At 33.8% G+C, this 16,569-nt stretch overlaps 1 protein-coding gene across 11 annotated transcripts in view; it reads right to left on the reverse strand.

The window, feature by feature from the left end:
• STAG2 (STAG2 cohesin complex component) overlaps positions 1-16,569 on the reverse strand; it is a 154,308-nt gene that overhangs the window by 16,679 nt on the left and 121,060 nt on the right. For all 11 annotated transcript variants that reach the window (XM_059679421.1, XM_059679420.1, XM_059679413.1 and 8 more), the window contains 6 exons: positions 13,804-13,978; positions 11,237-11,376; positions 9,319-9,420; positions 6,625-6,773; positions 4,495-4,623; positions 361-584 (listed from right to left, as the gene is read on the reverse strand). In XM_059679421.1, the coding sequence (XP_059535404.1) occupies positions 361-584; positions 4,495-4,623; positions 6,625-6,773; positions 9,319-9,420; positions 11,237-11,376; positions 13,804-13,978 (919 nt within the window). The remainder of the gene's footprint in view (positions 1-360; positions 585-4,494; positions 4,624-6,624; positions 6,774-9,318; positions 9,421-11,236; positions 11,377-13,803; positions 13,979-16,569) is intronic.

Consider the following 16,569-nt stretch of genomic DNA (forward strand, 5'->3'; position numbering starts at 1 on the left):
CTCTATAATACTGAGTCCATATCCCTATGCATACAGTACAGCAGTGTTTAAAAAGCAGGCACTCTAGAATGAGACTGACTGGTTTTACTACTTAATATCTGCGTGACCTTAAGTAAGTTACTTAACCTCTCTGTACTAGTTTTCTCTTCTGAAAAATGAGGATGTACCTACAGTTTGAGAAATTAGTTTATATATATTAAAAAATGCTTGAAACAGTACATTTACATACAATGAATACACAGTGCAAGACACTACTTAACAACACAAATCTCAAATAAAAAAAATAAGGTGAACCTTAATGACACACTTCAGTTGGTAAGCATAAGGGATAAATATAAAGAGAATAAACTATATTCTTACTGAGTGTGAGCTGCATGCCTTCAACCACTTTCCGTTTTCCTGTTGATGGTTTTGATTTTTTACTCCGCACAGTTGACCCCCGACTGCTGATTCCACTAATAACTGACATGGTGTCATCATCACCACCAGCTAGCAAAGAATTTCGGTAAGACATCAGTGGAAGCCACACATCTTCTCGTCGGAGTGACATCTGAAATGTCATAAACTTTTCCAAGTAAACATACCTTAAAAAGAAGTAGAAATCATTAGCTTTGGTACATAGAACTACAACAGCTTTTCCCCCCTATTTGGTTATTTCTCCTAATAATCTTAAGGCTCACATACCATGTGGAACATCCAATGATTTACTTAGAATTAAATAAAAAGCAAAGTACATTAAAATGGTTGATAGTCCACATTTCCTCAAAACATAGAGTGACAATTAAAAGATGCTAATGTTTTCATTCTAAAGATGTCTCTCTATCTTCACTTTTTATAGGTCCTCTGCTAGAACAAACTCAACTAATATTTCTGGAAAGACAACTGAGTTTAAAAATCACACAATTTGGGTTCTAGTCCCAGTTCTATCAACCCCTAGCTATGAGAGCCTGTGTTTATTACTTTACTACTGAATCTCAGCTTCATCAGTACACTGACAAGCAAGTTTTGTCTCTCAAGATTTTCACATTATAGCATACAATTCAGGGCATTTCGGCTTAGTATTTGTTGAGCGTCTATTATGCTCCAAGCACTAGGGATAGATATGAAGATGAATGCAATATGGTCGGTCCCTACCTGCAAAAAAGTTTCAGCCTGATGGAAGTCAGACATCTATCTACTCTGGGACCCAAAGTATCACAAGGATCCTAAGGCTTATATGTAAGATAGCAATCAAAATTCAACTAACATTTGAGTGACTATCTGCTAGACAGTTTTCTCTTGGATGCTTTAACTTAATTCTTATAATCTTGTGAGGAAGACATTCTCCCTATTTGATAGATGAGGAAAGAAAAGGATAAGTAACATATTCATGGTCATAAAAATGAAAAAGCAGTACAACTACAATTCAAATCCCAGGCTTCTGACAATAAGAGTTCAGTGTTTTATTGTCTAAATTATGCCTCAACTACATGAACACAATTTTTGTCAACTGTAAGATGCAATTCAAATATTTTCTGTCATAATAATGACTAATTCCAATCAATTCAAAATTACCAGTTTTGAACACTATTAAAAGAGAAGATAGGAGATATCAGTTATAAACATACTGCTTGGTGTTATTTGTTCAGTATTTTTCTTTTTAAAAAAAAGTTTTTATTCATTTTAAAAAATAAGTAGTTTTATTGATTTCAGAAAGGAAGGGAGAGGGAGAGATAGAAATATCAATGATGAGTGAAAATCATTGATTGGCTGCCTCCTACACGCCCCACACCAGTGAATCACACCCCCACAATGGGGATCAAGCCTCCAATCTGGGCATATACTCTGACCAGGAATCAAACTGGTGACCTCTCGATGCATGGGCTGACACTCAACCAACTGAGCCACACTGGCCAGGGCTACTATTTCATCTTATTCGCAATATATTTCAGCTATACACAGTAGTGCAGCATTCCTTAAAGTGTGGCCTGTGAACTAGCTATAAATCTCAGAATTGTTACAAGATATGGAGCTTAAACCAAAATATACTGGTAGAGAGATTTACAACTGTGTATCTACCACATAGTTTAACAGAACATTCAGGATAAGTAACCTCCCTGATGATAATTCCCTGCCACAGAAGTTGCCATTAACATGAATTTGTTATTTATCATACCTATGTACATTTCTGCACTTTTAATACATTTTTGTCTGTAAACATCATTGTACATTTGGTACTTTGCCTTTTGCAGTCAACATTATGTTTTTAAACTCTAATCATTTTGGAAGAGTGACATCAGCTAATGTTACAGTGGTGAATCAACATGTACACCTTAAACTTACACATTATATGTCAACTATGTATCAATAAAGTTGGAAATATTTTAGAAAAGCTGAATGAGATTTCAAGGTCCAATGTATAATATGGTGATTACAGTTGATAAAATTGTATAATATAATTATGTATAATTGAAAAATAGAACTTAAGGGTTATTTAAGATGGAAAATATGTGAGGTGACGGATGTATTAATTAACTTGATCATGGGAATCCCTTCACAATGTATACATATATAAAACCACCACGCCGAAACCGGTTTGGCTCAGTGGATAGAGCGTCGGCCTGCGGACTGAAAGGTCCCAGGTTCGATTCCGGTCAAGGGCATGTACCTGGGTTGCGGGCACATCCCCAGTGGGAGATGTGCAGGAGGCAGCTGATCGATGTTTCTCTCTCATCGATGTTTCTAACTCTCTATCTCTCTCCCTTCCTCTCTGTAAAAAATCAATAAAATATATTTTTAAAAAAAAAATAATAAAAAAAAATAAAACCACCATGTTATATATTTTAAATATACTACAATTTTATTTATCAATTATACCTCAATAAAACTGAATTTTTTTAAGGTTTCAAAAAAGACAATAATCAATTGGAACGTGTGAGTCTTATTTCAATACCAATTTAATCAAATAAACTAAAAATAAAGTAATTTATGACATCTGAGACTACTGGAAATTTAAATGACTGGGATATTTAATAAAATTAAGGAATTATGCTTACCTTTAAAAAATCTAACCGTTTTGACTACCCTATGGTATTCCATTTTCTAGGTGATAGATGTTTAGTTGTTTTGAGCTTTTCCCTATTCAAACAATTCTTTTACAGTTCTTGTATACATGTAAAAGAACTTCTCTAGGGTATTTACATGAGCAGGATTACTGGATCATAAGGTAGGTTAAACTTTGCTACACATTACCAAATACCTCCTCCACAAAGTAGTCTTATACCAATTTATGTTGTTACCAGAAATGCCTAAGTCTCTATTGCTCAACATCCTCAGCAGTACTTGAGACTATCAGATTTCTTAATTGGTTCTAATCTGCTGAGAAATGGTTTTTCATTCTTTTAATTTTTATTTCTCTGATTAATAGTGTCAATGAAAATTTTAAAAATTTATGTATTGATCTGAGAGAGAGAGAGAGAGAGAGAGAGAGAGAGAGAGAGAAACATCGACTTGTTGTTCCAATTATTCATGCATTCATTGGTTGATTCTTGTATGTGCCCTGATCGGGGATCAAACTTGAAAACTTGGCATATCAGGATGACACTCTAACCAACTGAGCTACCTGGCCAGGGCTGAAATTTTTAATTGGAATAAATTTATAGACAATAAAATGGACAGAAATTAAGACTACAGTTGGGCTCTAGCTGGTTTGGCTCAGTGGATAGAGCATCAGCCTGCAGACAAAAAGGGTCCCAGGTTCGATTCCGATCAAGGGCACATGTCTGGGTTGCAGACTGGATCCCCAGTAGGGGGCATGCAGAAGGCAGCCGATCAATGATTCTCATCATTGATGTTTCTATCACTACTCTCTCCCTTCCTCTGAAATCAATTAAAAAAAATTTTTTTAAAAAAAGAGTACAGTTGAATCAGTTTTGCTATGTAACCAACACATCTTTTAAGATACAGGGCACGCCCATGACCCTAGAAAGTATCCTGTGTGCTTTCCCCCATTCAATCTCGCAAGTCCTAGAAGTAAACCCTGTCATTTCTATCACCATAGATTAGTTTTATGTGCATTAAATTGCATATAAAATCTATACAATCTTTAAATGCAAAATACTGGTGGACTTTAAAGGACTATCTCTACTATAAGTTATTCATATTCTCCTGCCCTTTTATACAAGCCAAGATGGGAAGAGTAGGAGAATATTTTGAAATTATATTCTATTTGTTAGAATATGTCACCATTTTAGGAGACTGTATCAGAAAAGTATCCTGCTTAAATGATCAGTTAAGGAAAGCACTAGTAGTTCAAGTAAAAAGGAGAATTCTACTTCCCAGTGTAGTCATAACTTTGGACATAGACTCAGATGTTCCTGATGGTTCACTGGTATTGCTGCCTATTAAATGTTCTCTCTTTAGTTAGGCTACAATTCTAATCTCTGTGTGTAAAAGAGAGAAATCAAGAATTAAGAATTCCAAAACAAAATTAAGTAGAGTATTTCTAGCACATACACTGTTCGTTTGTCTTGTCGGAGCAGTTTAGAAGAAAATTCACTCAGTATGTCAAGAAATGCCAAATTTAAAGGTGGATGGCTCTCTCCTTGTGGATTAGGTTCTTTAAAAGCAAATTCTATGCCGTCCCTGCAAGAAAAAAAGATAAATATTTAAGGTTCTATAATACAAAATTTAATGTGGTTTGGTACATCTACATTCTTTCCTCAGTTCTCTTTTCCATAGAAAATAATCCAAATGTTCTCATATAAAGAACAATACATTTTCTATATTTTTTAAGACATAAAGGACTAACTTAAGGATTTTTTAAAATCCTCACCCAAAGATATGTTTTTATTGATTTTTCTTTTTTAGGGAGAGAGGAAGGGGGGGGAGGGGAAATGGAGAGATGGAGAGAGAAACATTGATCTGTTGCCTCATTTACGTGCCCCAACCAGGCATCAAAGACACAACCTAGGCCTTCACTGGTTTGGTTCAGTGGATAGAGTGTCAGCTTGCAGACTGAAGGGCCCCAGGTTCAATTCTGGTCAAGGGCACATGCCCGGGTTGCAGGCTTGATCCCCTGTAGGGGGCATGCAAGAGGCAGCCAATCAATGATTCTCTCTCATTATTGATGTATCTCTCTATCTCTTCCTCCCCGAAATCAATAAAAACATATTTTTTTTAAAAAAACCACAATCTAGGAAAGGTGCCCTGACTGGGAATCATAAACCCAAAACCTTTTGGTGCACAGGATGATGCTCCAATCAACTGAACCATCCAGCCAGGACAGGACTAGCTTAAAGACTATTTGTAGGGGGGGGGGGGAGGTTGGGGGTTAATGGGGAGGATGAGGACACATTTGTAATACCTTAACTAATTAAAAAAAAAAAAGACTATTTGTAGCCCTGGCTGATGTGCTCAGTGGGTAGAGCTTTGAGCCACACACCAAAAGGTCATGGATTCCCAAGTTGCAGGTTTGAGGCATGTGTGGGAGGCAACTATTCGATGTATCTCTCTCTCTCTCTATCTATCTTCCGCCCTCCCTCCCACTCTCTCTAAAAAATCAATGGGAAAAATATCATTGAGTGGGGATCAACTAACAATCGATCAGTACTGTTTGTGACGACCCATATCAGAGTAAAGTTTAAAAATTAAACTCTATGCAGGGCCTATTTTAACTATATTTATTTAATAATAAATACGTCTATTAAACAAGACAACAATCCAACATTATATGGTATCAAAAATGTAACTGTAAAAAATAATCCAGATGAAAATGGAGAGACAAGAAGGAAGGCTATTACATGAAGGAAATAACATATTACTTCTGAAAATAATTACTACATATGTGGTCCTTTAGTATTACCTAAAAGTATCATCTAATCTATTAAATAGCAGAAAAAGAAATTTGAGACTTTTAGAGCAAAGTGAAAGGAGAGAGTAAATTAAAGTTGGGGAAGGTATGAGATTAACTTTAAAGAGCAAAAACATTTCTGTAGGGAGACAATTAATATTGTTATAAGTAAGTAAGCAAGATGACTAAAAGAGAGACAAATAAAACAGAGCTTTTTTGATTTTCCCAAATAAAAGATAAAGGGTATTAATATCCATGTGTTGGTCATGTTAAAGGTCTAAAATATACTAATACTTAAAAGTACAACTGATCATTAAATTACATGACCAAATAAAGTTAGATAATTTCCAATTGTTTTAACCCAAAGAAGATATGCAGATAGAAGGTTGTGGCTAAAAACAAAGGAGAAGGTCACTAATATGGAGAACAGAACCAAAAAGAGAAAACTTGAAATAAAGGAATCAAATCTCAAAAATTTCTTTGAAATTATAACAAAAGCTGTTAAGCAATATTGTGATACCTAATGAATATATATGCTGCTTTTCTCCATTTAATTTATAAAGATTTTATGTATGATTTTAATTGAAGCAAATACTTTGTATGAAAGGACATTTAGTCCCAAATCATGTGTTAATAGAAATAGCACTATAGTTCTTAAGAAAAGAGATATGCTACAGAATTGTAAACAAATAATTAAGTAGCAATAGAATTTGATTATTCTAAACAAAAGAACTAGATTCAAAAATTTTCATGATTAAAAAATAGGAGAGCTAAATAAAATATTTGGAGATTACTTGTGTAGCATAGCAATGGCCTCTCTCGTTTTCAATTGATCAAGTCCAAAAGTTAAAGCAAAACGTCGAGCAAGTTCTTTTATGCCACTGAATGTTGTGGATGATCTATCAAAATTATAGCCATTTTCTTGTATCATTTCATTAAAAAGCTGTTTGGGGAAAAAAGAAAGCAAGCATGTTAAAGTGTTTTTTTGATAACTATGGGTTATTAACATCTTTTAAAATAACATATTTTCTACTTAACATATACTTTTAATAGATGATCCATAAATGAGGCATTGTGTTTTATTAAAAAACATGGATTTTTAAAACACATGACACAAATGACCAAAATTATAGCACTTATACCATATTCACACTAGAGATAGTTATTGAGATTAGAAACTCTTTAGGTTAGTTATGGAAGAATTCTACTCTGCTGGAATAAACTGGATATTAAGATAGTATACAAAAATGTAAAGAAAAAGAAAGCCCACAAACTTATGAGGAAACTGTGCTCTGCTATTTACATTTAAACGATGAATCTCACATCAAAATTTTCATCATAAAGTAAGCAAAACAATATGCAATTTTTCAATTACCAAACTGCCAAGTTTTTAAACAGATAATGGCTACTACCACTGATAAGAATACAGTACAGTGAACACTTTGATTTGTTGGGAACATAAATTGAGATTACCTTCCTTTCTATAGAGTATGGGTGGGAAACGTCCGGCCCACAGAAGGCCCCAGAAATCATTTGGTCTGGCCCTAAATGTAACTAAATGTTTGACCAAAATATAGCAGGCTAATTTGTAAGTTGATAAATTTGTATGGCCTGCAGATGATGCTATAAATATCCAAATGGCCCTTGGCAGAAAAAAGCTTCCCCACCCCTGTTATACAACAATTTGGCAAAATTTAGTGGAAGTTTAGATGTCCTTTAACTAAGCAATACTAATGATTAGACTTTATCCAAAAGAAAGAATATGATTTGTGCACAATATACATAAGTAAAAAAGTGTTTGTTTTAATGCCATTAATAATGGCAAAGAGTGGTAAAAAAAAAAAAAAAACAACCAAAAAAACCCCCCAACATCAAACAAAAAGAGATCTTGATTAAATTATGGTGCCTCTATAAAATGGAATACTATATAGTCATTTTAAATACTGAGGCAAGTATTTAATAGAATGAAAGTGTTCAGTATTTGTTAATGTGAAAAATTCAGCCTGCAAAATAGAATGCAGAGTAACTTAATTATGTAAAAATAAGATTTCATAAATGCATTAAAAAAACTAAGAAGGCTATAAAAACTAAAAGCATTAAGTGAAAAAATTAAGGATAAATTGCATTTGCCTAGTTCCTATATTTTCTAACGTTTCTAGAGCAAGCTGCTGTTATTTTATAACAAAGAAGTTGTTTAAATTCTACCTTAAAAATCTTTTAAACTCTATTAGTTTTAATAGAGCATGCAAATAAGATTAAGAATCTTCATACCAAGATTTCTAAAAAGCAAGAATAAAGTTTATCAAATTGAAAGGGGTTGTGCTTCGCATGCATTTGGTCTCTTAAGAGACAAAAGTATACTAAGCAAATTATTTTTTACCTAATTAAACTTGCCTTGCCACTGCCAAAATGAAGATGACTATATATAGAATTTTGATTATAAGACTGATACTCATTAAAATAAATATAAACATATACAAAGATAAAAGTAAAATTCACCTAAAACCTACCAAAACAAGTTAACCACAACTAACATTTTAGTGACTGTTTTTCCAGATATAGATATGTACAATTTTATAGGGATGCTGTACTGTAATCCTTTTTACTTTATTTTCAAACCATATATACTGTTGAAATCTTTATACATTAATTAATACAGACCTATTTAAAACTAATTTTAAGTGCTATATAACAGCCATTGCAGAGATGTCCTATTTATATATATAAAAGCCTAAGCATATGTCTGACCGTTCAACCATCCGACTGGTAGCTACGACACACAATGACCACCAGGGGGCAGACGCTCGATGCAGGAGCTGGCAAGCTGTGGTGATTTGGCAGCTGCGGTTCTCAGGTGACACACCCAGAACCAGAGAGGAGGAAGCCTGATTCCAGGTTGCGTCACCTGTGAACCACCCTCTCATAATCTGGGACCCCTCAGGGGATGTCCGAGAGCCGATTTCGGCCCAATCCCTGCAGGCCAGGTCTAGGGACCCCACTGGTGCACGAATCCATGCACTGGGCCTCTAGTAGTCTATATTCATCTAACATCCTACTGATGAACATTAGGATTATTTCTAATTCCTTGTTATTATATACAATGTTGCCATGTACAATAATTTTACACTCATTTTTGCAAACTTGTGCTATTACTACCTTGGATAAATGTTTCAAAGTAGAATTGCTGCCTTAAATGGGATATACATTATAAATTCTGACATATTATTGCCAAACTGCCTACCAGGAAGGTTCTACCAATATACACTGATGATAGTACCTATTTCCCCCCATACCTTATATAGCTATAGGTTTTGCCATACTTGCCAGTCTGAAAACAAAAAATAATCTCACTTGTACAATGTCTACTAATAAAGTTGAATATCTTATATTTCTACTTTTATGAATTGTCTATTATCCTTGATCCACAGTTACCTTGAAAACCATTGTTAACTGTGTTAGCCTAAAGCTGGTACTCTTAAATGTCTTACCTGTTGCAAACTGAGAATAAGGGTCTTTGCACATTGAATTTTGTCTATTTGCCTTGTTTTACTCATTGTTTCTTTGATGATATCTCCATAGTCATTATAATACTAGAAAAGAAATTTGCACAAATTAGAGCTTTATTTTAAAACTGTTGGACAACAGGAATAATTTTACGTTAATCATGTAAGCATGTATTTGGCTAAAATTATGTCTTCAAAAACACAAAAGAATGCTACGGAAACTTTAAGATAATTTCTAAACACACAACTTAAGTAAATTCAGAAATATCAGACAGTAAGATCTAATCATATTAAACTCTAAACTTTGTTTTAAGGATGTATGGCATAAAACAATAATTATGTTATACAGGTTTTCAGAAAGAAGACAAAGGATATAAACCAAGTTCTTGTATTCTTCGTGAACTATTAAGACAATTAATATAATCAGTTACTTTTATAACTTATCCATTGCTAATGGCATGCAGTCCATGTATAGTTTCCAACTTTATTAATTTGGCTTATACAAACTATTAGGCTGTTAGCATTTAAGAGAAAAATTATTACGGGTGATATTTACATGATGCATTGCATATGAAATTTTGTTCTAATTTAAGATTGTTTTTAAAATGCATACAGGAAAACTATGCTCCTGTGACTAATACAACTGACTTTAACCTAGAATACCTAAGTCTAAAGTCTAAAAGTTTAAAACTTGCAAAATTATTTCATAAACAACCTTAGTTTAAAAAAAAATTCAAATATCATGACAAATAACTTAGGTTCCAAAGTAAATTATAACGGTGCTAGAGCTCCATCCTGTAGAAAAGTATTCCAAAGAGAATTACTAGATTTTGACATAAAAGGCTAATATGCAAATCGACCAAACAGGTGAATGACAGGTCAATGCAGGAGCTGCACCCTGGTGTCAGTGCACTCCCACAGGGGGAGAGCTGCTCAGCCAACAAGCCAGGCTGACAGCTGGCAAGCACAGTGGCGGTGACAGGAGCCTCTCCGGCCTCCGAGGCAGCACTAAGCCATCAGTCGGACATCCCCCTAGGGCTCCCAGACTGCGAAAGGGCCCAAAGGCTTAAAGAAGTTTATTGTCATAATTAGATTTTACTCAAGAAAGAATTAAAGAAAAGCAATCTTATCAGATTTAGTCATATTTTATTAGTACAATTAACCATATCCTTTCTACTGCTACTTAAATATTAGAGAATTTTATGTTTATTTACAAAAACTGTGAATAACCTACTCTAAATCAAATCAGATTTTGAGACCCTAAAGGAACCTGAGCTATCCCAGTGGAACAGATGAAGAAAGGCAGGACACAAAAAGTATCATTACTCAAGGCCACAAGTTGCATAGTCACCAAACCAAAACTTTACCATCTAGGCCTCCTGACTTCTAAAAACAATAGTTTTAATGCTACATCAAGCAAGGGAAAGAATACCATCCTGTTGTCTTAAACTAAATCACAAATACAATTTCTAATAGTGACAGTTAACCTAAGACAAGCTGTTTCCAATATTCCAAATGCAAATCCTATCCTATATAAAAGGCTAATATGCAAATTGTTCCCTTGACCGGTAGTTCGACCAGCAGTTTGACCAGGGGGTGGGGCTGGCACACCAACCGCCCTCGGCCCCTCCCCCTGGTAGGCCCTGCCCTCAACCAGCACCCCCTCACCCCGATGGGGCGTGAGGGCCGGACCCCACCCATGGGCGAATTCGTGCACCGGGCCTCTAGTGAACTTAATAAATTTAAATTGTTCATTATAATGAAGTAGAGGTAGAGATTTCTTTTCAACTAGAAAAATAATTTACTATTAAAAACATTCAGTGGCTACCAAGTATAAAAGCCAATGTTACATTATCTTTTAAGCATTGTAAAAATATCTTGCTATCCATTTTTCAAACTTTACCTTCATATACTGCTTGAAGATATCTGCAGCTGTATTCATCTCCACAACAGTATATACAATCAGCTTACAAAATGCTGCGAGTAAATTTCTCCTCTTGTGCAAAGCTTCGATTTTACTGGCTTCATCCTCCTGCTGACCATCTGAGGAAAAAGTTCCAAAAATTAAACCCACCTGTATTTTAACTCAGCCACATATTTTTTAATTCTCACTATAAAATACCTTTATTTTGGAGAATTTAAAAAATAAGAAAAAAACATTTAAATTAAATAAAGATTTTGATCACTCTCAATATCTTCATGAAGGACAGGCCCATTCATTCCAATAAGTAAAATTTTTGTTAAGTCAAATAGTCAGAAGGCTGCTTGATGAACATGGAACAGAAACAAGTGGAGTGAGTCAGAGGAACTGATGCTTAGTGAAATCAGGCTAAGCTTGCCTAACACATTCATCTACTTCCCTAATAGGATAGTTTGTCCATGAGATCTACATATTCAATGTCTGTTGGTTAAAGGCCCTTTGTTCCCTAGGGTCTGCCAATCTCAGAAATTCAATAATCCCTCCTAGGGATGAGCCTATCCCAAACTCTTATTGACACCTACTTCCTTTATCCATATTACATATACTCAGCTAAGAATCATTCTGTCTCTTTAAGATGATGTCATATACTATTCTGCTCTGATCCATTATGTGAGATCTTGACATTCAGTTATCAAGGGGACAGACTATAGCCTCCATGTACTGCCAAAGGATTATTTCGAATTCTTTGATACTGAAAATAAAGTTGTGATAAAGCCTTTTACATAAAAAGCTATGTAAAGAATTTTCCTCTGGACAAATATTACAAATAATGTTACTTAAAAAAAACACACCACCTTATATTGATTTACATTTCTTTGGTTATCAGTGAAGTTTTTCTTGAATTTATTTAGCCATTTATATTTCCTCTCTGGTGAACAGAGGGTGCATATCCTGTCAGGTCTTCAATGTAAGATTCACAATATAAAAAAAAATTTGTGTGTAAAGTAAAAATGCTCTTTTAAACAAGTATTTACTTCACCCTGTCTCTGATAATCCTTGATAACTGGTAATAAGTTAAAACAAAATTTTGATAATAGGAATTTTAGACAGGCCATCAGAAAAAAGTTTTGTTATCACTGCACATATTCTAGAACAAAGCATTTGCTTAGAAGCTAAAACAAATTGTTTACTTTTTAAGAAGACTGCACTGAATACATAAGCTAGCTTTTCCTTAATGACACTGTGATTATAACAGATTTCTAAACAACACTAATACTGCTCTCTGGATCTAAAGATATATAGACTTTTTACCCCCTAGAGACTGAATTACTGAGATATTCAGAATTTTGAACCCTGTCTAGAATTACATATATTTATTTAAATGCTGTTTTACAGTGATAGGTCAGTTTCTGTATGGATATACATATATACATACATATATATATATATATATATATATATAATATTACTCTTCAAGTTAAAAACAAACCCAGAAATTTAAAGAGGTGAAGGGATTGAGAAGTGCAGATTGGTAGTCAAAAGTAGTCATGGAAATGTAAAGTACAGTCAATAATATTGTAATAACTATGTATGGTTCCAGGTGGGTACTGAAAATATCAGGGGGAACACTATGTAAAGTACATGACTTTCTAACCACTATACTCTACACCTGAAACTGATACAAAATAATATTAAATGTAAAGTGTAATAGAAAACATTTTTAAAATTTTAAAGGGTAAAAAAGAAATTTACATATACCACATACACACACAAGAAAAATGAATAAGGGACACCAAAAGGCATTTCAGGTAAAAAAAAAAAAAAAAAAAAAAAAAAAGTAAAGTATCATTAAGCATTTGATTAAAAACAAAACAAACAAAAAAAAAAACAGAAAGAAGCCAACAAATAGTATTTGTTTTTGCACGACCTTTTCTTGCTTTAAGGCACTGTGTATACAATTAGGGTGTGAAGAGTAACTTAACCCTAGGCAAGGCCGGTTTTAATATTTTCCTGTGAACATTCTATACCATCCCAGACTTACAGAATAGTTTCAAAGCTTTCTAAACATCGAGAAATTACATAGTTTAATGCCCTCACTAAAATATAAAAATCTACTTTATGAAAGTATACAACAAAATGTCGCTTAAAGAAAGACTTTATTCTGCTCAAATTACCTGAATATTGGTATTACTAATGATAAAGGGAAAGAGGGCATAAATTTCATTGAATACCTCTATGCCCAGGCACTGTACTAGTCACTTCGATCAATTTAGTCAATTCACACAATTCTGTAAAGGTAGTTATAAATTAGAAAAGCAAGGTCAAGGCTAGTGAGAAGCAAAGATCTGGCTCCAAAACCTATGCTCTGTGATACCACACTGTCTTTAAAACGTTGCAAGAATGAACACAAATGTCCTGGAACATGTACCTGTGTTTCATGTTTTAGGCATAAAATATCAAATAGTAGTATAACACTTCAAGATCATTGTTACTTAAATTTGATTTATGGTAGATATACAGATTTAACAAAATGCTAGCAATAAAATTACCTGCACTGTTATTATCATCATCCTGTTCAATGAAGACATGATCCAGAATAAAGCTGAGCAACTCAGATTGCAATGATGAATCAGGGGTGTAAACTAATGGTTCTAACATGTCACGCCCTCCTGACATAATCTGATGGCTGAAGATCATCAAAATATCACACAGAATAGTGAAGGCCTGTTTTTAAAAAAAGGACAATATGCTATAAATCAAGGTTTCTTACCAATTGCTACACATTTAACAAAAAAAATAGAATGCAACTTTCTATACTTGGAAATCTTAAGAGTGCAATTTCTATGATAATGACTACTAATATTTACATCATGTTTTACAAACCGCAAGGTAATTTCACAAATATTCTTTTTTATTTTTAGCACCATTGTTGCTAATCCTCACCTGTGGATATTTTTTTCATTGATTTTTAGAGAGAGTGGAAGGGAGGGAGGGATGGAAGGAGGGAGAGAGACAGAAACATCTTGATGTGAAAGAGACACATCAATTGGTTGTCTCCCCCAGGCTCCCAGACCAGATTGAACCTGCAATCCAGGGACATGCTCTTGACCAGGAATTGAACCCAAAACCCTTTGATGCAAGGACACACAACTCTAACCAGAGAGACACTGGCCAAGGCTATTTTTAGCAACCTTAAATGACTTGTGTAATATGCTAACATTACCAAAACATGCAGGCAGGACTCAACCTCAGGTTTTCTGACTCCAAATCCTACACTCTTGTGGTATACATTCTCAAATATTAAATAATGCATAAACTTGGTACCATTCTTTTCTTCTATGGAAGAAAAACCATAATACCAAAGAGATGAATATCTCATAGAAGACCTCTTAGGAAAGGGATCACAAAGTCTGTAGTACTTTTTAAGTACTCTCAGTGCCAATAGTATATGTGGTGCTTAAGTAGAACAAACATAAACAAGTGTAGGCTGCTTACTACAAATCAGGCAAACCTGATAGGTATCATAATAAACTTAAAGCTAAAGTTTTATCTCAACAAGCTTAACAAAACTCTACCAGGAGTTTTAAATGAAGTCAAACACTGGTAAAAATAAGTCAGAAGGTAACAAAAAAATTATCTGTTGGGAAGGGCCAATGAAAATAGAATTTGGGGGTCACAAAGTCAATAGGAAATTACATTTAAAGGAAGACTACTGCTAGAAATACAAATTATAACATAGTTTTACCTTTTTGGAACTAACCACGTTTCCTTTTGTCTCTTTATGAATTTAATGTTTTTTTCAGTCACTTCTCATTTTACTACTACAGATTTATAGCTACATAGATATGAGTTTACACAAACTTTTGCAAAATACATACATAGTAACAATACAAAGTGATAAGTATGGTTTCAATTTTTAATTAGGTAAACTAGCAGGTCAGGTGAGATGACCAGGATATAGTCCTAGAAGCTTGTTAGGAAGACTGAACACAAGCTATTTAATGAACAAACCATCTCCAAAACTTGGACAACAAATTACATAAGAAATTATATGTTTACACTGTTAAAAAAACAAACACACACACACACACACACACAAAAAAAACAACAGGGAATAAGTTGCATATCTTGGTGGCATATTTTGTGTGTTAAGTTTAGATCAGTGCATATTTCATTAAAATCCTATTCTTATAAGTGTAAAATCTAAACTCAAGTTACCACCTTCAGAAATTTCATTCCTTTCATCTGAATTATAGAGATGAAAATTGAATTTCCAAATCCTTTACTGCTATAATAGAAAATTATATACTGAAAACTGGAAAGAATTCAGCAATGTAATAATTGTGGCAATATACTTTTGCAAGAATGCACAAAATCCAGTAATTGGGTGTTGGCCATTTAATATATTCTAACTTATTTGTGCCCAAGCATGTATATATGGAAGGGACAAATGGAATTGAAAATAAGAAAACTGAGACCAACAGTTAGGTAATATATCTAACATTTTAGCTGTAACAATCCAAGTGTATTTCTTTAATATTAGGATAATATTCATTTTTTAAAAAATGAAATAAAGACAAGTGACAAACAAAAGAAAAGAGTTGAACAACTTGGTAGCTTCGTAGTTGAACAATTATAGTTGAACAACTTTCTTGGTAGCTTTAAGAAGTAAATATGCCCTAAACTAAAACAAATAGTACTCATCATAACATAAGCTGCTGAAAACCACACTTACAATGACTAATGGGGCTCTACCCCAATAAAAAAAGGCTAAGCAAAATGAAATGGTCATAAAACCTTGAAATCACCATAAGCACTTTGACTATATCGCTATTAATATTTCTTGTTAAATGATTATAAATTCATCTGTCCCACAAAAGCATTTGTCCAAAAAAAAAAGATTAATCCTCTGTTAGGGAATTGTAGCTAAATAGGCTCTTAGTCCCAGGATCAGAATTTATTTTACAGGTGGGAAAACTACCTATGATACCAGGTAACAGTATATTTCCAGAATGAGAAGGTTAGCAGTATTGGAATCACAATGGTATGAGTGAAGACAAAGTTCACATAAGAAAAAATAACTCACACAATCAGGATAGGCAGGAATGTCAATATCTGATAATATTCTCAGAGGTGATAAAACTGTATGGAACTTTCCTCCCTGAGAAATACTTGTTATACTTGTTACTTTCAGGAATAACATTTGTAATTTCATATATTTAACTTGTATCTATGAGTCTGTTTACCAAGAGTGCCATAAAGAAAACAGTAACACAGAATACATACAATGAGGGTAATCTATAATGCAATTTATA

This window comes from Myotis daubentonii, chromosome X (assembly GCF_963259705.1).
Source record: "Myotis daubentonii chromosome X, mMyoDau2.1, whole genome shotgun sequence".
Lineage (NCBI taxonomy): Eukaryota > Metazoa > Chordata > Mammalia > Chiroptera > Vespertilionidae > Myotis > Myotis daubentonii.